The sequence below is a fragment of the Pleurodeles waltl genome, chromosome 3_1, assembly GCF_031143425.1.
Source record: "Pleurodeles waltl isolate 20211129_DDA chromosome 3_1, aPleWal1.hap1.20221129, whole genome shotgun sequence".
Classification (NCBI taxonomy): Eukaryota; Metazoa; Chordata; class Amphibia; order Caudata; family Salamandridae; genus Pleurodeles; species Pleurodeles waltl.
In genome coordinates this window covers 236307343-236330154 of record NC_090440.1, presented here as the reverse complement: position 1 = coordinate 236330154, position 22812 = coordinate 236307343, and the positions used below count along the sequence as shown (strand labels likewise).

General features: G+C 48.1%; 1 protein-coding gene across 1 annotated transcript in view; it reads left to right on the top strand.

Moving 5' to 3' along the window:
• TRIP4 (thyroid hormone receptor interactor 4) overlaps positions 1-22812 on the top strand; it is a 405010-nt gene that overhangs the window by 18313 nt on the left and 363885 nt on the right. The window contains exons 2-3 of the mRNA XM_069222301.1: positions 20704-20867; positions 22666-22805. Of these exons, the coding sequence (XP_069078402.1) occupies positions 20704-20867; positions 22666-22805 (304 nt within the window). The remainder of the gene's footprint in view (positions 1-20703; positions 20868-22665; positions 22806-22812) is intronic.

The window sequence follows — 22812 nt, the reverse complement described above, 5'->3', positions numbered from 1 at the left end:
CTGGGTGGATGCTACCCATGTCCACTAGTCTACATACATGTTGCACTGACTACATTGTCACACAAGCTACAGTGAGGCAGCTAACACCATACAACCAGAGCCAGGTCCCAGGGCATAGTCAGTACTCACCACCTTGTGCTGCCCTCAATCTCCCATCCACCTCAGGGTAGGCCACCGCCAAAATGCAGGCCATTAGGGGAGTCGGGGTCCGATGGGCACCCCTCCCTCGTTGGGAGGACATCCCCAGCTGGGCCTCTGTGGTCTTCCGGGCAAAGCGTCTCAAGACCTCCCACCTCTTGTGACAATGGGTGCTCCCCCTTCTGCGGACTCCCAGGGTCCGCACTTGCTTGGCGATGGCACGCCAGATCCCTTTCTTCTGATGGGTGTTTACCTGCATGGATGACACAGGCAGAAGGAGAAAGTCATGTACACTGGCACCGTTCCAACAGCAGTGGCCAATACACATCTGACTCACCAAGTGCCCACATATACCCATCCTCTCTGCTCACACGCCTTCACTTTCTGCCCTATGCATGCATATACTACCTCACCGGTACACTTGCACAAGTCACCCCCTAACATACATGACTTTGGCATTGTCCTCCCCTACTCCTCTGGTGCCCCATATAGCTGTACATACAGGAGTAGGACCTCCTCCACAAGCTTGTCCAGCTCTTCTGGGATGAAGGCTGGGGCCCTTTCACCTGCAGGACGTGGCATGATGGCTCCCAGAGACAGTACACAGTGGCTCAGGTCATGGAGGTCTTGCAGGTAACAGTGTCCGGAGTCAAGTGAGCAAGGCAGCAGAAAATGGCAGTCATGGCTGCCATATACAGGACCGTCACCGCCAGCAGTCATTGCCATTGGCCCTAGTCTGCCACAGGCAGCAATGTTAACCAATGAGAAGTAGCACGGCGGTTGTGACCGCCTACCGCCGTGACGACATCCGCCGGCGGACTTAGGTCACTTCCAACTGTCCATTTCAGCAGGACAGGCGACTGCCGTTTTGTGCACATATAAAGAATTGATGTGCCAAATTAAGTGTGCCATACACATATTCACCCAAATGGCTATGTTGTGCCATGATGGTAGTGCATAATATTGTGACAGTCATGACAGAATGACGTGATGTGGCAGTATATCTGATGATGGCCATGCACAGATACTCAGAGGCACATAGGCGATGGCACTATATTGGTATATTCCATTCCGTATCTTTAGATCAGTGCAGAACAGCTTAGTCTGCCACATATGGTACATTATACATGTGAAATGTTTCCTATACGACTTACATGTACAGCAATGTGCTGCATAGATGGTGTCCAAAGCCCTTCAGCATGGCCGTAATAGTACATGTCAGCAGTGCTATGCATGCCCTACAGTGTTAGCTGTGTGCTATTTTAACATGTTCTGCTTACATGTGTCAAATGCTTTACTAAATGTACATTCTCTCCTCTCAACCTAGATATCCTGCCATGGGGAGAATGAGACAACCACCAGTGTACCGTCCACTAGTTGATGTTGCAACCATGGAGGACTGGCATGTCATCCAGACCTATCATCTGAATCGTCAGACCATCATGGATCTATGTACACAGTTGGAGCCACATCTGTTGCCAGCCATACGCAATCCCTATTGCATCCCTCCCACAGTACAAGTCCTGTCAGTGCTACACTTTCTTGCCACAGGCTCCTTTCAGAATACAGTGGGCTTAACAGCAGGGATGTCTCAGCCCATGTTCAGTCTGGTGTTGAAGGGTGTACTGTGTGCTTTGTTAAAGCACATGGAAAGCTACATCAGCTTCCCCCAACGTGCAGACTTGACCTATGTGAAGGCAGACCTTTATGATATGGGACACATTCCTCATGTGGTAGGGGCCATTGATGGCACCCATATAGCCCTGGTCCCTCCCAGTGCCAATGATCAAGTTAATAGGAACAGGAAGAACTACCACTCCATAAATGTTCAGGTGGTGTGTCTGGCAGACCAGTACATCTCGCAAGTCACAGCCAAGTTTCCTGGATCTGTGCATGACTCCTGCATTTTGAGGAACAGCAGTGTCCCACACATGATGGGATGACTACACACAGAGAGGGCTTGGCTCCTTGGTATGTATGCATATGAAGGCGTTTCACTGTTATGGCGCCTGTCATCATAATCTTCCCTGTCGCTGTACTTGTTATTTCACTGGTCCTACATTTGTGTACACAGGTGACTCTAGCTATCCTAACCTTCCTTGGCTGTTGACACCAGTAAGGTACCCTGCCACAGAAGGGAAACTCCATTTAGTGAGGCCCACGGGAGGGCGAGATGTGTTACCGGAAGAGCATTTGGCCTCCAGAAGGCCAGATTCAGGTGCATGAACATTTCTGGAGGCACCCTTCTCTACTCGCCCCAAAATGTATGCCAGATAATAATCGCCTGCTGCATGCTTTATGATCTAGCCCTGAGACGTCAGATACAGTTGCTAGCTGATGAGGGTGAGGCAGCTGGACCAGTGGCTGGTAATGCTGAAATGGCAAGTGATGAGGAGGAAGGTGCAGCTGACTCTGGGACTGAGCCCCCCCTCAACCCGCCCAGACCATCCACGACTGGTCCACGCTCACCACAGACAAAACAGTCAACATCATGAACAGTACTCACTCCGGAGGAGCCCCCTCAGACCCCTGCCCGCACCACATATACATCAGAGCCAGCACATCCATCGCCCCGAGCTTCGTAACACAATCAACTGCTCCATTAGCACTGGCACCTTCCCTGAGAACTGGAAACATGCAGAAATATGCCCTCTCCTGAAGAAACTTTTGGCCGACCCATCAGAACTAAAGAATTTCCAGCCCATTTAGCTACTACCCTACCCTGCCAAAGTACTAGAGTAAGCAATCAGCGCACAACTTTGGAATTTCATTGAGGCCAACAACTCACTGGAAAAGCTCCCAGTCCGGCTTCCGCAGCAATTACAGCACAGAGACAGCACTCCTGGCAGCCACCGATGACATCTGATTACTCCTAGACCCTGGCCACACCGCAGCACTCATACTCCCCGACCTTTCAGCAGCTTTCAACATGGTCTCCCACAGCACTATGCGCACCAGTCTCCATGACATAGGACTCCGCGGAAGAGCCCTGGAATGGATCCACTCCTTCCTCTCCGGGAGGACGCAGAGGGCCAGACTCCCGCCCTACACCTCCACACCCACAGTTGTCAACTGCGGAGTCCCCCAAGGATCCTTATTGAGTCCCATACTGTTCAATGTATACATGTACCCTCTTAGCTGCCATCGTCAGAAGCCATGGCATGAACATCGTGTCATATGCCGATGACACACAACTCATCATTTCCCTCTCCGAGGACCCAGACATGGCCAAAAGGTACTTTCACACAGGAATGGAAGCCATCGCCACTTGGATGAGAGAGAGCTACCTCAAGCTCACCTCCTACAAGATGGAGCTCATCATCTTTGGAAACGCCACCTCAGCTTGGAATGACTCCTGGTGGCCCACATCCCTTAGCACCCCCCCTCCACACCCCCCCCCCCCCCAGCACCGACCAAGAGCGTCCGCAACTTAGGAATCATCCTCAACTCTTTCCTATCCATGACCCGGCAGACAAACTGTCGCCTCCTCCAGCTGGCACACACTCCGCAAACTCCGGAAGATCTTCAGATGGATCCCAGCAGACTGTCCCAGGACAGCCACCCACGCCTTAGTCATGAGCAAGCTCGACTATGGCAACACCCTCTATGCCGGCACCTCAACTAGGAACATCAAAACTTCAACTCATCCAGAACGCCGCCGCCAGACTCACTCTGGACCTCTCTCTCCAAGAACACATCTCTCAGCACCTCAGTACCCTCTACTGGTTACCATTCGAGAAGCGAATCACCATCAGGCTTCTCACCCACACGTACAAGGCCATACACAACGCAGGACCAGCCTACCTGAACCACTGCGTCTCCTTCCACACATCCGCCAGATCCCTCCGTTCGGCCCAGATGGCCCTGGCCACCATCCCTAGCATCTGCAAAACCACTGCCAGAGGACGGTCTTTCACCTACACTGCAGCAAAGAACTGGAACAACCTCCCCCTGAACCTCAGACAAAGCCAATCGCTCACCATCTTCAGGAAGAACCTCAAGACGTGACTCTTCGGATGAGGCCCCTGTGCCTTGAGACCCTCATGGGTGAGTAGCACGCTTTACAAATCATGATTGATTGACTGATTGAGCTCATCAGTCGGTACTTTCAGTGACATACAGGTATCCAGGTATGTTGAGTGTGGTTTGCAAGTCTTGTATGTCCACAATCCTTTGTGGCAATAGTCCTCCTGACTTGATTCTTCAGTGGGGGTGTAATGTGGTCTTATCCCAATGTGTGAGTTGTGGGAGCTGACAATTAGAATGTAAGGTGCACAGTAAACGTGTGTCAGCTCTAACAATGGTCTTCATTGCAGTTTCCTACATTCACATCTCAAATGGACAGACCAGTGTTGAGCTACGTATGCTGCATACTCCAGTTCTCATGTCATTCCACCCATGACTGTGGTATCTTACTCAGTGCCTCTGCTACCTATGGCTTGAGGCATTCATAGTCATTAGCCATTGGTAAGTGATAGCAGAAAAGTTTGTGACATTTGGCAGGTAGAGAGATTCGTATGTATAATCTATGACTGGGGATGTACAGGTAATATATGGGGGCCCCTGCTTAGGAGGTATCCTGGGGTGGGCACGACATCTATGACCTGCATATGTTGTTTGTGTGGCATCATGCTGTCCATCCTGATGGTACTTTCTGCCATGGTATTATTGCAGGTTGGAATAGTGACTACACTGTTGTGTGGCCTTGGATTTCTAACTGTCTTACATCTGTCCTGGGACATATCTGTTGTACTGTGTCTCATGCTGAGGATGCCTCCCTCTGCTGTCTATTACACTGCCTGTTGGATATAGGGGGGCATTAGCAGTTCACAATTAGCAATCATGACATTTGTTGATGTTTTAATAAAGACACATATACAGTAGCTGTGTTCCATGGTGTTTATTGTGCATATCATGAAATTGTGAGGCAAAACAAAGGTGCATACATTGTCCAAGGGGTGATGAGTGAGGTCATGGTAGATGGAATCATCAGAGTAGGTAGTACAGCAGTTGGTTGCACAGATCCAATGTCCATGTGCCTTTGGAAAATTGAATAATGTCATTGAACAGTCAACATGGTGTCTCAGTGGCACACGAGAGACAAATCGGGAAAGGTTCACTTCCTGGCAGTGGGTTTTATCTTGATATCTGCGGTAGCCTGATGTCTGGGTGGACGTCCACGTTTGCAGGGAGCGGGGTTCTTCTGCTACAGAGGAAGGGGTGTCCGAGGCCTGTGGTTCCTGTGGATGTAGATGGCTCAGATGTTAGATTGCTAGTTGAAGGGGCCTGCTGGTGGGGGAAGGAAGCACGCAGGGTGGTGTTGATGTCCCTCAACATCTCTACAGTGGAGGCCATGGTGGCATTCTGTGCCTGCCACAGCTGCATGACCTCCTGGTGGTATTTTCTCTTCAGCCTTTGGTTTCCCCCCAATATAATGATGATCTGGCCCATCCTGTCCTGGTTGGTATGCTCCCAGGACTTGGGAGATGGTTTCCTTTTCAGTGGAGTCCCTTGGGGGCTCCCTCCTTTGCCCCACAGCTTCCTTCCCATGCCGCCTGCCCCCAGGTGTCTGTGCCCCTAGCAAGGTGTTCCCACTCTCAGTGTCTGCAGGACCTTCATTGTCTGGGGTGTGAGAGGTCGACTCAGGTCCCTGTACTGTGGGGCACACAACACTTTGAACAGTCCTTGGGACAGAGGTTTGGGGACAAAAGTTTTGCCGTGTTGTTGTAGCCACAGGGTTTGGTGGGGGGGATTTATTTGGGCAGGGTGAGGCAAGGAGTCGTAGACTGACCAGGTGTCCAAGATGGGTCAGGTAGGTCGTCCGTGTCCAGACATCCAGGCATGTTGTCCTCACTGGGGCCGCCCTCCTGAGGATTGCTGGCAGTCTTTGGTATCCTCTCCATGGTGGCACTGGCAGGGGTACCTGTGGATGGTGCGAGATACAGAGTTAATTATTGAACGTGTGTTTGGGTATTTCTTTATCAGATGCATGCTGTGGCTTAACATGATTTCCAGTAAAGACGATGACAATGGCAGATGCTGCACAGCATACCATTGGTGGTTGATAGTGTTCTGTGACATGTGTACCAACCTCCATTTTGGTAGTTGCATTCAGGTTTGGTAATTTTGGCTCTGTGGATGAGTTCTGCTACTGTCTGATAGTTCACAATGACTGTTCAGCACAGTTACCTAGTGACTATTCAAGCTTGCTAGATGTGGCACGAAATATCAGGACAATGCAGCATGGTGTCCCAGTGGGAGGAGGGTGTGTGACTAAGCAAGGTTAAATGTCTTGTCTATGTATGTGCATTGTATCTGCCATTTTACATTCCATACCATGGTGAGTCCATTTCTGGGTTGTGGATCTGGATTAGTGGCCCTTTAGATTGGTCACAGAGTTCCTGCTGTGTTTAGCCTTTGTCATTGTGTTGTGCCATAACACTGTTGTCATTGCGTTGTAGTGGTCCTCAGTCGTGCCATCTAGTTGGTATAGCTAGTACAATAGTAATACAAGCAAGCAATGAGTTGTGATGTGCATATTGCAGGTTTTAACGTAGATCGGCTAGTGCATTGTGGGAGTCGTAGTGATAGTATTATCCAATGCTATGCGTGCTTTTGGCAAAGGCTGTGAGGCACTTGGGTGGGTGGAGCCGTAGCATGCAGGAGAGGGGCATTAGGTGAATAGGTGGGAGGTCTAGTGAGACACAGTGAATTGGGGAGTATTTGGGTGGTGAGAAAATGCAGGACACGACAATTGTGTGCCATTGTAGTTGTAGGTACTTATCAGAGTCTAATCCGCCAGGTATTCCAGTCAGACCCTCAGGATGCAAAATGTCCAAGACCTTCTCCCAAGATGTGAACTGTGGGGGAGCAGGTGAGGGCCCATCGCCAGTCTTGTGCACAGTGATCTGGTGCTGTGATGCCATGGAATGCACCTTCCCCCTGAGGTCGTTCCATCTCTTCCTGATGTCCTCCCTGGTGTGTGGATGGTTACCTACTTAGTTGATCCTGTCGACTATTCTCTGCCACAATTCAATTTTCCTGGCAGTCGAGGTTTGCTAGACCTGTGCTCCAAACAACTGTGGCTCTACGTTGATGATTTCATCCACCATGACCCTCAGCTCATCGTCTGTGAACCGTGGGTGCTTTTGTGGGGACATGGTAGTGGTTGTGTTGAGAGTGAGGGGGTGTTGTATGTGTAAGGGTGCAGTGTAGGGTGGTTGATGGGTGTGGGTGGCGCGTTGTGAGTGATGGGCACTTCTGTGTTTGCTCTTTAAGTGTGTTTGCTTTGGTTGTGTGGTGTATGCTGAGTGAGATGTGTATATGTGCCTAGAGTGTAACGCTGCTATATTAGTGTATTTGCCTGCTCTCAGTGCATGTAATTGTCGTTTTTGTTGCAAAGGATTGTGGGTTGTGTGGTGGTGCTATATAGTGCAGTGAGTAGGTGTGTGTATGTGTGTCAGGTGTGGGGTATTCAGACTGTCCAATGTGGTGTTGTGTTCTGACAGTAGTGGGTTCTGATCGCAGTGGTTCAGACCGCCAATGGTTTTCCACCATGGAAGAACCGCTGTGGTGATTTGTGGCTTGTAATCTGGTGGGTGGAATTGTGTCGGGCTGGAGGTGCTGGAACCGCCTCTTTCCCACCCTCCTGTGTACTGGCGGTCTCGTTTTTTTGAAGTTCTCAACTTCAATATGTCGCTTTCTTAGTCCCCTACTTTCATAAGCTTTCTAATTTTTCAGGTAAGTGGCATTGCAAGGGTCTTTGGCATTGCCATTCCTGATTGTATTACGAATATACAATTACTCCCACTTTGAGATTTCAACACTAGAGGGTAGCGGGTGCCATGAGAACAGCAATAAGGAAGTATGGAAGATTGGATCAGTATGATTAGAAAGCTGGAAGGAATCCTGTTGGCCTACCCTATGGGTACCTGGCCGGGGAGGTGGGTGGCGGGAGTTAAAATAAATAAATACTTAGACTTTAGTCTATAAAACCAATAAATCATACACAATGCTTAAAACTTTTAAAATCTATAAGATGGCATCCCCTGTGAAAAAAATGGACTTTAAGAACCTTCACAAAGCACAAGCTACATTGAAGAACGCCATATTTATCAGAAATTAAATAGCCTCCCTTCAATGTGGGATATTATACTTCCTAAATTTTTTTTTTTAAATAGACAACAATCAAAAAGTAAATGTACTTTATCATTGTCATACCGTAAACTACATGTACAACTGTCACCCGTATCCAGCAGCCCTTGAAATTTGTTATGGTTTAAATACAAATATTTTAGAGCAACACAAAATTTTAACAGCAATAAACAAAGAAAGGGATTTGGTAAGGAAGACCAGTAAGGGTAAGCTTGTATGGACTGCCAGGGTTCCAACCTATAACTTGCTGACCTCTTTGTTGCCAGGAATGCAAATTCGTGAATCTTGATTCCATATTACAAATTTCTTTCAGATCATTTTTCAAGAGAAATAGAGGCACTGCTACATTGTAATTCCCAATATCTAACTTTGTTGCTATTTTCACCAGTCTAATTTTAACCTTCTGTTCCCAAAACAATTCACTGTTACAAATTTCCTTAACACAAAATGTTGAAATTTTGAAGCACCCACTCTACCAAGGTTCTCCCAGATTCGTAAGGTTAATTTTCAAGCGAGGAAATTCCAGGATTGCAAATGAGATTCTGATCTTACTGCAGGAGCCTTTACTCAGTTGGGTAACCCAAGCAATTTCTTTAATAATTTTCTTTCACACTTATCCCACGTTATATCGGAAGTAAGGCATAGAACTTCAGCCCCATAAAATCATTGAGGAGACATCATTGCCCTATGTGGGGTAAACACTGGTGATAGCGAGGGACCACCAAAAGCTTTCTTAAATTTTATTAAACCCCAGTCATGGATGAAACCTGGGCATCTCCCAGTTTCGGGTGCAGTGGCCAATTAAATTTCTCATTGAATAACTTCCCTAAATAATTACATGAGATGGCCACTTCTTCGGGCTAATCCCTCAATATTCTGGTATAAGCAGTGGCGGCTCCTCCGTATGGGTGGATGACTGTCGCCCCCCCCCCCCCCCCCCACCAGCAGCAACCTCTGCAAATCCATTCACAAGGTAAGGATAGTAAACCATGTTTATTATCCTTTCCTTGTGAAAGGGGCGGGGCCTTGTTGGGTGACCTGGATGAGGAGAGTGCACTGTGCACTCCCCTCAGAGCGCATGTGTGTTTGGTTGGTGGTCTCGGGCCGGCCGACACAAATGCGCATTAGGCTGAAGCCTGCACAGGCTCCGAGTCTGCCTGGGAGCGCCCTGGCTGGGCGCTCCCAGCCAATCCTGACGCTGCACTGAGAAGCATCAGGATTGGCGCAGGGTAGGCTGGGAGCCTGTGCCTGGAGCCTGCAGGAGAAGAGCAGCGTGATTGCGGCGCGGGAAAGTAAGTGTATTTTTATTTATTTTGTATTATTTTATTAATTCCCCCCAAGCCCCTGAACCCCCCCCCTCCCCCTTCGCTGCCCCGCCCCCTTCATAACCCGCGAGCCGCGACTGGGTATAAGGCTTGGATTGCTTACCAAAGTTGACAGGTTTTTTTTGGTCCATATTAATAGTCAGATCATTGGTCAAACAGTATTTGCTAAATGGCTCAAGCTGTCTTTGGAGCCCCACCTGCGTCATGTCAACAGTTGCGAGATCATCAGCATACAAAAGGAAGGATATATTACCCCCCCCACCCCCCCAACAGCTTCTCCTCCCCCCCCCATTTTGGAGGCGAAGACCTTGGGTTCCATCAAGACATGTGAACAAGATCTAAAGAAAAGAGTGTTGGAGCCAACACAAAGCCTTGTCTCAATCAATTCTCTCGGGCAATTTTCCTTGATAAGAACCCCATTAAATTGAACTCCAACTGTGCCCTATTATCTCTGTATAATTCTTGGAGAATCCTCAAGGTGTCTTCCAGACTGCTTATATCTCTTAGTTTGGACTATAGAAATCTTTGTTTTACAAAGTCAAAAACCCAACAAAAATCCACATAGCAACAAAATAAGGTTCCAGTAGTTTCCATCACCTTCTGACCCATTAAGTATAAACTAAAACGGTGGTCCAGCGTAGACTGCCATGGTTAAAAAAAACACACAAAAAAACCCTCTTCAATCGGGACTAAGCTCTCTGTCCACTCATTCATATGTAATAGAATGGCCTTAGAGTATAATTTGACCCCAACATCAAACGAAAGCTGCTGGAATCAGATGAATTATTTTGCTTTTGGACTGGTTTAACTACTGCCCCTTTCCAGCTACCTGGGAACAATACTGATTTAGATATAAAAGTAAATACTTTGGAGAAGAAAGGTGCCCACAAATTAACATTTGATTTTAACACAAGTTCTGGCAAATTATCTGGGCTGGCTGCTCTAGTCAAGTTAATGGAAGAAATTATTTTAATCAAGGAGCTTACATTTAACAGTTTTAACAGGCTCCTTTCTGCGTGAACCCAGGGGCATCTGCTTGTGGGTTCAGATGATTTATGAAAACTGGTTAAGTCAGAGACCCACACATCCTCCAGGACTGTGCACTTGAACCAGCTTCCAACCCGACTGAACCGAGTTTCCAAAGTTTTTTTTTCATATCTTTAGCAGTTAGGCCTGAAACTGTTTGTTCCCAATTTGCATTATATTAATCAAGTTTGTTATGCTTTAACAATTACCCTTACTCCACTTTAACATTGTTATACTCAGCTCTCTACACTGTGCCCTCCTGATACCATTTATTGTGACACACTTTCTGTAACCTCCTCTTTGAAGCATGGCACTAGTGGTCAAACCAGAGATGTTTTACTTAACAGAGAAAGAACTGGGTTTTTGTTCCATCAACAGTACATGCAATGCACCCTCCAAGATAATGAGGAACTGGATGACTTGGGGGATTCCTTCCTTTCTTTAATAAGAAGTCTGCAGTTTCCAATAAATGCTTCTTTTACTTGAGGGTTTTATGCAGCAGTCTACATGTTCTTAATTTTAGTCACTGAATCTTGATATTGAATGCCTTTATTCATTCCCCGCTAGAGTTACGCAGTTCTGTCTACTTGGGGGCTACCTTTTTTATCTAACAGACTGCAACACATTTAAAATACCGGTGACCGTATGCTCATTGGCTTTAAGAAATTCCATGCAGTTTCTAGGCTTTTAAGACCAAGTCCTTTTTCCCTCTAAGAGGATTATGTACTGCATCTGCTATCCCTCCATGCCTAGTTTCATGGCCGAACATATGTATCTTTATTAGTCATTACCTTATTTATGTTTGGAACAATCTTCTTTACCCCCAAATATAAGTTGTCCAGGTGGGGTATTGGGTTTTTTAGAATACAAGGTACCAAGCTCTGGAATTTCCACCCACCTCAATGGAAGGCTGAAGGAAATCATCTGTTCTGGAATAAATTGAAAGCTTAACATTTCAATCAATTGATGCAAGCATCTTTGGTTTTTCTTTTTCTACCCAGCAAGCTCCGTCACAGTGCCAAGAGACCTTGTAGGTGGCTGTTGTGCTTGGCAAATATCCTAATAAATAAATGGGTGTCGCAGATTACCGCAAGAGAATGTGTATTACTCTTTTACATTTGTAACTATTCAAACAATAGACAGCTACTTCTCCACACAATCCAACCTTGATGTACAAACACGCTTTCAGAGCAATCCAATAAATATGTATCAAGTCCCATTGGCAGGGTCAAGTATAGCAGTATATTATGACGATGATGTCCATATCACAGTCCAGTCTCTCCACTACCATGATGGATTTTACTAATTCGTAACAACAGAGTACCTTTCACATAATCAAGAACCAGCAATTTATCTGTTCCATCTTCACACTCAATACCACTCGCTTGATCACCTTCGTACTCTCCATCTCCTTTTCAGTTAAATATTTCAGATAGGATCCCCAGAACTGTTTGGTTATGTTTTTCGGGGGAGAGTAACTCATTATATATATCTGTCACAGTATTGCAATATAACATATCAGCATGCCATTATTTTAAAGTCGTCAAAGGGCCACGGTCTCACCTCATGGCTACCCTGCGTTTTGCCAGCAACATCCCCATGGACACCAAGCGTCGATCTTCTCCCTTTACATCTCTGTCATAACCTAGGAGGGGGCGTGTGCTCCAGGCGGTTCTCCATAATGCCCTACAGCTCGCCAAACACGTTTTCCCAGAAACACTGTATACCCGGGCAGGTCCATGCCTTTGTGGGGAAAGCCCACCTCTCTCTCACCCCATCTGGGACAATTTACTGCACTGCGCAATCCATACTTGAAGAGCCTAAGGGTCGTGTAGTATGTTCTATTGATGAATTTAAAGTGTAACAGGTGGTGTCTGCATTGAGTGAGATGTTAAAAGTCATGGAGCAGCAGTAGCGCCAATGTACATCTGTTGAGTGTGTCCCTAAATCTCTTTTCCATTCCACCCTAGCTTTCATCAATCCGCTCTTGGGGGCCTCCTGAGCATGTGCATAAAGTCTGGTCATTAGCTTACGAGTTTGGATGTCTGCAGTAATCATGGAAAGGGCCTGCATGTCTGGCGGCTCCTGCATATCATCCCCTAGTAGGGCACCCATGGCATGTCAGGCCCTATAATACTGATATTGCATAAGTGGGGTTGCTGTTTCCACCTGTTCAGTAACCGACACCCAGGTGTGCATCGTGCCTTTGTGGAAGAAGTCTCCCATTGTCTTGATGTCCAGTTTTTTCAATGTGGCCACCTCGTTTTTGTCACTCCTAAGCGGGAACCAGTCACACCACTCAAAGGTATACAGGAGAGTATAACAGGGAGAGCCCCTGTCCGGCCATAAGACTGTGCCATGCTTGAGTAATTGTTTTTAGGGAATTGAGTTCCCCATGCCGATGAGTAGGAAGCTGAACTAGCCGATATGGCAAAGGGTGTGACCCGACATATCCTGTTCCAACTTCAGGTGAGGCAGCTTTGGGGAACCATGTATCCAAGCATGTGCAAACATGGAGTGGGTCCCTCTATAATATGTCTCGAAGTCTGGTGTGTTGAATCCACCCAGTTCATATGGCAGAGTTAGTACTCGCCACTGCACTCTAGGTTGCTTTCTCGCCCATGCAAGTCTAATGAGGAGAGTTCTCAGAGTAGACTAAATTGACTTCGGCAGCAGCATAGGTTATTCTGGAAGAGAAATAGGAACCTCAGGAGTACCACCATTTTCAAGAGGGCTATACTTCCCATCAGCGAGAATGTTAGCCTAATCCATCCCTCCACATTTCCTGACAATTTTTTTATTGCATTGCCATAGTTGTCTGCCATGACTATCTTGGGATCTGTATTTGGATTCCTAAGTATCGAACCAAACCAGTCTCCCACTAAAGGGGGAAGTCCATATCTATGGGAGTAGTGGTCGGCATTAGAGGTAACACTGGATTTATCCCAGTTAATCCGCACACCGGAGTGGGCGCCATATCTTATTACCTCTCGGAGCGTCGGCGCTGAATTACACCTGGGGTTGCGTATATATAATAAAGTATCATTTATATATGCAGAGACTACCAGGTTATATCCTGGGAACCGGAGGCCTCAGTGTCTGTGGTTTTCCCGCAGTACACACACGAGCAGTTCTGTGACAATCCCATATAGCAGGGGTGACAGTGGAGACCCCTATCAAGTGCCCCTGGTGACCGATATTGTTTCAGAGACAGATCCATTAACCCTAACTCTTGCTAAGGGCGCTGTATAAAATGTTTGTTCTAATTGCAGAAAAACTTCACCCACCCCCATGCGACGAAGCACTGCTATCAAGAAATGCCATTCCACAGAGTCGAAGGCCTTCTCGGCATCGAGAAAGACTGTGACGACTCTCACCTCTGGATCCAAATGTTGTATGGCACCAAACACTGTGTGGAGGTTTGCCGTTAGGCTGCGGCCCGGGATGAATCTTAGTATACGTTTTAGTGTCAACATTGATTAAGGATAGTAGCCTTTAAGATCAACACTGTAAAGGAGATTTACCTGGCTTTAGCAATGTAATGATTAACACTTCTCTCATAGAAGGCAGCATCTGCTTGGCTCCCGCCATTTTCTCATACAATACCATTAGGTGGGGAATTAGTAAATCTTTTTATTTTTTTTTGATAAAGAACTTTATTGGTTTTGCAAAAATGACAAAATTAAAATACACACAACATAATAACAATTGGTATCTAGAGACAGTCACCTCCCACGCCTCAAACAAGCTACCATAGAAAAGGTTTACATCTTCTAAAGGAGAAAGGAAGAAAGGAAAAAGGGGGAAAAGAGGAAGACCCCCCACAAATTACTACTAGTGGTAGGCTCCCCACGATGGATCATGCAGCTTATGTGCAACTTAAGTACACCTCGTGGCCTCCCATTTCCCCCACACTTTGTATTTATTTGGGCACCCCCTGGCTTCAAATACAAGTTTTTCGCATTGAGCACACCAGTCTACTCCTCTTCTCCATCTGGCCAGCGTCGGTGCAGCCCCGGCCTTCCAGTCCGTCATTATGTCTCTTTTGGCCACCAAACATGCCACACCCAGGAAGATTCGGTCCCCTCTTCTCAATCCCACTCCTCCCAGGACCCCTGGCAAGAGTGGCAGCGGAGCCACTTCCACTCTTCCCGCAGGACCCCAGAGACCTCCCTCGCGACCGCCTTCCAGTGTGCCGCTATAATCGGGCAGGAGCACACCATGTGGTAAAAGTCGGCGTCTGGGCCCGAGCATCAGGGGCAGTCAGTCTGGGGCCAGAGGCCCGCTCTGTTTAACCTAATGGGCGTGAGGTATGCTGTGTGTAAATAGAAGGTCTGTAACACTTGAAATCGGGTGGCCATGGTTAGGGTCCGAGGGGCCATTAGAGCTTCCCTCCAGTCCTCCTCCTATATGGGGCCCACCCACTCCTCCCACCTTTGGCAAAGCCCATCTAGTGGCCAAGCGGTGTTAGCGATCAGGGAGCGGTAAATCTGTGAGACCCCACCCTCGCCCAGGCTCCCCATTAGCACCTTTGCCTCCATGGGACTATACTCAGGGATGGTCTCCCCTGCTCGGACGTACACCTGTAACGCATGGCGGAGCTGTAGGTACCTGTGGAATTGGGACTTGTTGAGTGGGAAGAGTCGCTGAAGCTCTTCAAAGGATCGCAAGTGTGACCCCCCCCCGACGTCTCTTAGCGTGGAGATTCCTATATTTACCCATCTCTGAAATCCCTCCAGCGCTGAAACCTCTGTCAACCACCCCCCATGCCATAATGGGGTCTGTTGGGTAAGACAGCCCCACCAACCCGACACACCCTGGCCCGCGCGCCAGCCCAACAGGACCGCCTTGGTCACTTCAGGGGTCACTCGGGAGATTGGACGACCATATAATGCTTCAAGAACCCTGGGGTAACCTATCGTTTGGAGCTCCATTCGGTATGCTGGATCCGTCCAGCCCCCTCCCATCCAATCATTTATTACGAGTAGATGCATCGCAAGGTGATAATAGTAAATATTGGGCATTCCCAGACTCCCATTGTAGACGTCTCTTTGGCAGGTATTAAGGGCCAGCCTGGGACGGGTGAGGCACCACAGGAACTGACGTGCTACTGTGTCCATTTCCTTGAACCATTTCCGAGGAATTGGGTGCGGAAAGTTCTGCAGTAAGTAAAGGAGCCTAGGGAGGATCCTCATTTTATAGAGTGCTATTCTGCCAAGCAGATTGAGAGGTAGGGTTCACCAACGTTGAAGGTCGTCTTAAACTCGTCGGGAGAGCGGTGTGATGTTGAGAACCCATGCCTGCCCCGGCAGCAGGGCCACCTGCACACCCAGATATTTAAAACTGTTGCGCCTAATAGGGATGTTTTGTTGCCACTCAACGCAGTCTCTAGAGGGATGCAGGGGGACCAGTAGGGATTTGCTGGGGTTCAGAGTCAAGCCAGGGGCCTCGGAGAAGAGACCCAAGATTTGCAGGATTCGAGGACCACTCCTGGCGGGGTTGGACAAGTATACAAGCACGTCATCTGCGTATAATGCCACACGGTCCATCGGCCCAACGGGCCATGACCAACCCTCAACTAGGGGGTCTTCTCTCAATAGTTTCGCCAAAGGCTCTATTGCGAGTGCAAAGAGCAGTGGGGACAATGGGCACCCTTGGCGGGTGCCCCGACAGATGGGAAACGGATCTGAGATCACCCCATTCACCTGGACTCGGGCAGTCGGGTTGGAGTAGAGGAGCTTCACCAGGCCACGGAATTTAGGCCCAAATCTGTTATTCAACAGGACTTGGTCCAGGTAGGTCCAATCCACGGTATCGAAGGCCTTCTCGAAGTCCAGGCCTTTATGGAGCGGGAAGGCAGGGGCTTCAGCGGGCGGATGACGTAGGGGTCCGGAGCACTCTTAGAGTGCGACCGCCATCTTGACGTCCGAAGCCACACCCCAGTAAATCTTGGTTTTATAGAAATACACTGTCAACCCATCTGGGTTTGGGGCTTTCCCATCTGCCATGCTTTTGAGGGCTCTACAAATCTCCGCAGCTTGCAGAGGTGCCATTAGGAACTCTGTCAGCGTTCGTCAACCATGGCGTTGTGATATGCATCAAATAATCGGATATTTTGTCTAAATCTGGGGTGATCTTATTTGTATAGAGTGCAGCATAACAGTCACAAAATCGATTCACAATCTGCGCCTGATTTTAATTAGGCAACCATTTTCATCTTGTATTGCTAAAATTATCTTTTCCCCTCCCCGTAGACATGGGCTGTCGCATATTTCCCCATGTGCTGGACTTCGTTATGTGCTATGTCCTGAAATTCTGGATGAAGCCTAGTAAGTGTTTGTCTGCTGTTATCACATGTTCCATCTCCAACTGCACAATTTCCCACTCCAGAAGGGCTAAGCGGCCATGCAGTGATTTCAGGGCCCCAGGCTGCTTAGCTATTGTCATCTTCGGATATAGACTTTGAATGTACCCCACACTGTGCTCATGCTAGTAACCGAGCCAGTGTTCACCTGAAAGAATTCCCTGATAGCTCTGGCTAGGTCTTCTCGGAACACTGCTTCCAATAACGAGTATGGGGGGAACCTCTACATAAACGGGGATTCACCTGGGCCCCACCCTGATCTCTAGCGGGACTGACGAGTGATCCGATTATGTTCTGGCCCAGGGGTCCTCCACGTGTTCGAGGAACAAAACTCTTGGATACCAACCAGAGGTTAATTCGAGTATGCAAATAATGTGCTGTTGAGTAATGAGTAGAACCCCCCCCCCCTCCTGACCCACCCCTGCTGAGTGTCTCCATCTGTCTACTAACCCAGTGTCTTCTGCGATCTCGATCACCGCCTTAGCTGCGGAGGCTGGTCTCCTGTGTGTGCGCCCCCTGATGGATCTTTCACCAGATCTAACGTACAATTAAAGTCTCCTCCCCAAATCTACAGGAGGCTTCCCCATGTCGCCACTTTCGTAGCTAAGTCCAAAAAAAAATTGGGGATTGTTGAAGTTGAGTCATTAAAGCCCGACCAGAAGAAGCGTGAAATCTCCTCTGCTGCAGCGCGCTACAATGTATCTACTGTTGGGGTTCTGTCGCAAGCTCCTAGAGGTATATACCTGAATGTTCAGCTGCCCATATCATTACACCCCTAGCATGGGATGTGAACTCCGCTGCGAAAAACTGTCTCTGCATCCTCCTTGAGGTAAGCATGTCACTACCCGGGGATAAATGCGTTTCTTGCAGTATAGCCAAGTAGACCCTGTGCCGCTGAAGTTAGGTTACTACCTTCCTGGCATCATTTAATCCTCTGACGTTCCACGTCTGTAGCCTCATAATACCCTACCCCACCTGGCCCTCCACCTCAGATATGCTGTCTGTCATGTGACACGTGATGTACTATAGGCTGTTACCAAATTTTTCCTAATGTGAGTCAGCAACCACCGTAATAACCAAACAAACCCCTCTGGTAACTCATTGAAGGTTCCCCTCCCCCACCCACAACAGGCGTTTGCCAAATCTGCCCGTTATGTTAGGCCTGTCCACATGCGGAGGTTGCCCCACTAGCTTTGTGTTACATATATCCATATGTTATGTTTCACCCCCCAGGCCACCCCTGGAACCGCATTAAAAACGAAACTGCACTCATCATTGACCTAAGACCAATGACCAAGTTGTGTCTCCTGTATTACGCCTCTACGTTTCAACCTTGCCTTATCGCTCTGAGCAACCACACAAGTCTCACAGAGACACTTCTACTGTGTCTGACTGATCATTCTAATATTGACAGCAGGAACATTCATCCCATTTGCGTTCTTTGTCTCTCCGCTCTCAGGGAGAGGCTGCAGTTTCATCCTGCCGACCCCGCTTGGCCAGCCTTCGCTTAAAAAATTGGACAAGTAGTTTATGGTCTGTGAATAGCATTGGCGTGCCATCCACCATGACCTGAAGTTTGGCCGGGTAAAGCACACAACAATCCATTTGTAGTTCCCGTAGCTGGTGCTTCCCCGGAATAAACTGCTGTCTTGCCTGTTCTACTTGCTGTGTGAAATTGGGGTAAAGCGAGATTGACATCCATTCATCTTGTAGTGTCTTTAGTTCTCTCTTTCGTGGCAGGACTGCATATTGGTCCCTGTAATTCAATAGTTTGGCTATCACTAGCCTAGGTGGCGCCCCCAGGGGAGGCTGAGCCCCCAACGAGCGGTGCTCTCTCTCCACCACAAACATGTCTCAAAACGTTTCGCGAGTCAGTCACTGGACCAGTAAGCGTTCAATGTATCCCTCCATGATGTTTATGGAGGTTGACTCCACAGTGCCCACTATGCGAAGATTGTTTCTTCATGATCTGGCCTCCAAATCCTCGACTTTCTTCAGCAGGGCCGCTAGTGTCTTACTCATGACTGATTGGATGGAGTTCAGTGTTGTACGGTCATCCTCAACATCCGAAATGCATCTCTCCGTCTGATCAAGGGGCTCCGCATGTTTGTCAAGTCTTTCCGTCATCTATCCATCGTGAAGGATATGGAGTCGATTTTACTGTCTATTTGGGCCAAACGCAGCTAGTATCTGCTTTAAGTCAGGCTCTTCCTCCTGTGTTGAGACCCCCCGCTCTAGGGTCCGGTGCGGCCATCTGCTCCGCTTGTGTTTTATGCGCTTTACGCTGGTCGAAATAAATGTAGCTTGGGCTGGTTTTTAGCACTTTTGCTCATGTTGATCAGCGCGGCCAGCGAACAAGCCATCCCCGCCGCAGTAGCTATGAATGTAAGCAGTCGCCGTTATGTGGTCGTATGGTCGTGCTTTTTAGGCCGCAGGGGCAACGCAATCTCTTAGTGCCCCTCTAAACCAATATCTATTTTCACACATTGGGGTCCAGTTACATCAGCTCCCAATTCGCCACGTCTGCAGCAGGTCGAGCAGCAGCATCTGGGTCCGGGCGCTCCATACGTGTGTTCTTACTCAGATCTGATGTGGGTGTGCCATGTGCGGAAGCCCACTTGGCAAGGTGCAAATGCTTGCCACGCCAAATGTCGCCGCTGCCCTGAGTTTGCCCCGGCCCTTAATTAAAGGGGCCTGTCTTACTCTGCAGGTGAGAAAAAAAAAAAAGGGAGCACACTGCCTCACACTCCAGCAAACAATTATTACTTTTGTTAATGTGAAAGAATCTGACTGCATTTACCAAGATGCATTGGGGCCAACTTTTTGCTGGAGTGTGAGGCAGTGTGCTCCCTTTTTTTTTTTTTGCACTGTGTCGAATGACGGCTCCCTTGAGCTAACAGGCTGACGAGCCTTGGTGAGGCACCTGCGCACCAGAGTGGTACATAAACCTGAGAAGACGTTTGGTGGCATTTCAAGCAACCCCACAAAATATGCTGCTCTCTGCTGATGACGGGCGAAACCCAGAAACACGTGTCCAGAGATACACAGCACTTGCTGCACCTACTAAGGTGAAAGACTTTGATTTTACCTTGCTTGCCGGGGCCACACGGATTCCTCTACATCAACGGGCAATCCCGCCCATCGCACCAGGCTGCTAACCGCAAGGCAACCCGGCCAAAGCACTCTCAATGGCTTACTCTCTAGTCCTGGGCTGCTCCAGGCCGCGTAGGCTGCTCTCCAGGCCTCTGTGGGGGCGCCTCACTGACTCGGCCACCGCTGTCTCAGGATCACTGCAGGGGCGCTGCGTCTCTTAATTTCGGGTCCCTAACATGCTTCGGCTATCGGGGACGCACAGCCTAGGGGTCAAATATTGCCAAGGCCGTAGGATTCCGTTACGGATTGTTGGTGGCGGGAGGAGCTATGTTAGTTTGCGGCCGGGCAAGCTTTACCCCGTGTATGTTAGAATAAAAATCAATTGTAGTGCTTCTAAAGAATATTTATTTATACAACACTCAGTACAGCTTACAAATGCAGCAAAACATAAAGCACTATTTCGGTTCCGGAGACACTAGACTGATGGTGACGTTAACACATTTTGGATATTATCAGTGGTGTGCTCTGCACAAACGTTACTACTTGATATTTGTCTTCATGCACTCTTTTTGCCTTTGCTCACTATTTTTTGTCTCCTCGCAGGTATATTGTGTCCTTTGAGAATGAGGAAGACATTGAAGAATACATTCATGACCTGATTCAGGGAATGGAAGGAAAGAAGCGCAAATTTACAGAAGAACTAATCAGCAGGTGGCAAAAGGCATCTTTGCCCTATGACCCCGTACCGTTGTATGCAAAAAAAGATGGTAAGAGACATTAAAGTTAGCTGTGGATTTGGGAGAGGGCAGATGTGGGATCTGATGTTGAGATTTATTGTAATTCATGTATTGAACTGTATTTATTTGGAAAACACAGCATTCTTGCTTATGTGACCACTTCATTGTTCAGTGATATGTATGAATATAAGTTGACTCCAATGGTTGAGAAGCACGTCTGGCATATGAATATTTAATTTTACTTATCAGGAACAGCAAGCACCTTCAACTCCTGTGCTGCTCGTGCATCAGTTGGCCAGTTCCAATAGGTTTCTTTATTTTCTACAGTCGCCAATGTGGGATATTTGAAGACCCTCGACTCAAGCAAAGTTTTCCACAAAGACTATTATGACAAACTATTAGGACACTGTCCTCAGTTCCTCCAGCTACCATGGATTCAGTCACAAAGCTGCCATCTCATGTTGTATTCTTTCAGGAAATGTTTCTCAGTCTCCATCATGTGCAATATCAGCTCATTCAACTGCCATGATTTTTAGAGCTATTCCTGTTGTTTTCTGTGCTTCTTCCTGATGTTGTTAATCTTATTTTTATGACTGGTGTTCTTTCAGCACTTCCTACGATCTGACGTTTCACCAGAATCTGAGATTGCTTCTTGCTGAATTTTCATTCCTCATCCTAATTTTTGTTTGTATTGTCTCTGCTTGCATGGCTCTTCTTTTTGAGAATTTTGTAGTAATTGATAATGTGTACATACTTTGAATTTACATCCAGCAAGTGGAATTCAAGCTTTTTTGGTTTGTTAATTCATTCTCTCTGGTTACGAATCCGTATGACCAGATATAGGCCCTCATTCTAAGTCTGGCGGGCGGCGGAGGCCGCCCGCCAGACTTCCCCCCTCCAAAATACCGCTCTGCGGTCCAGAGACCGCGGAGGGTATTCCAAGTTTTCCCCTGGGCTGGCGGGCGGCCGCCAAAAGGCCGCCCGCCAGCCCAGGGGAAAACAACCTTCCCACGATGAAGCCGGCTCGTAATCGAGCCGGCGGAGTGGGAAGGTGCGACGGGTGCTACTGCACCCGTCGCGTATTTCACTGTCTGCTATGCAGACAGTGAAATACTAGCGGGGCCCTCTTACGGGGGCCCATGCAGTGCCCATGCCCCCAGGGGCCCCGCGACACCCCCTACCGCCATCCTGTTCCTGGCGGGCGAACCGCCAGGAACAGGATGGCGGTAGGGGGTGTCAGAATCCCCAAGGCGGCGCAGCATGCTGCGCCGCCTTGGAGGATTCATTTGGGCAGCGGGAAACTGGCGGGAGACCGCCAGTTGTCCCGGTCTGACCGCGGCGTTACCGCCGCGGTCGGAATGCCCAAGGGAGCACCGCCGGCCTGTCGGCGGTGCTCCCGCCCCCGTTGACCCTGGCGGTTCTGTACCGCCAGGGTCATAATGAGGCCCATAGTTCCAAGTTGAAGATTAGATTATTTGTTGTTTCTTCTCTAAGAGAACTTCATTTTACGCTCTTTGAGCATTGTTCTTACTGCACTTTTGGGCTTTAAAGATTAATTTGAGTCGTCTGTTTTTGAGGTTCATGTCATCATCGTTCATCATTGGACAGGCTGTGCAATAAGGAGAGACACTGTAATATGTGTAGCTATGGTCACGATATAACCGCTTCTTAGGTAGAGTGATGTAAACTTTGCCTTTGAAAACCCCGAAAAGACATATTGAAAATTGAGGCCTGTCAGTATGAAAGTGAAAATGTATCCTAAAATATTAACTTTTAATCAATTCTAAAGAAGTATTTGTTTTATCTCTCTTTCTGTTTTATCTGTCAGAGGCAGTAGACAAGCAACTACTACCTGGAGAAGCTTCCAAAAGAGGAAGACGCAAAGGAAGAAACAAGCAGGAGACCCCTTTGTTTGTTGAAGCCGATCCAGTAGCAGAAGAGGTCAAGACACCAATCGATTTAGCAAAGGTAAGTC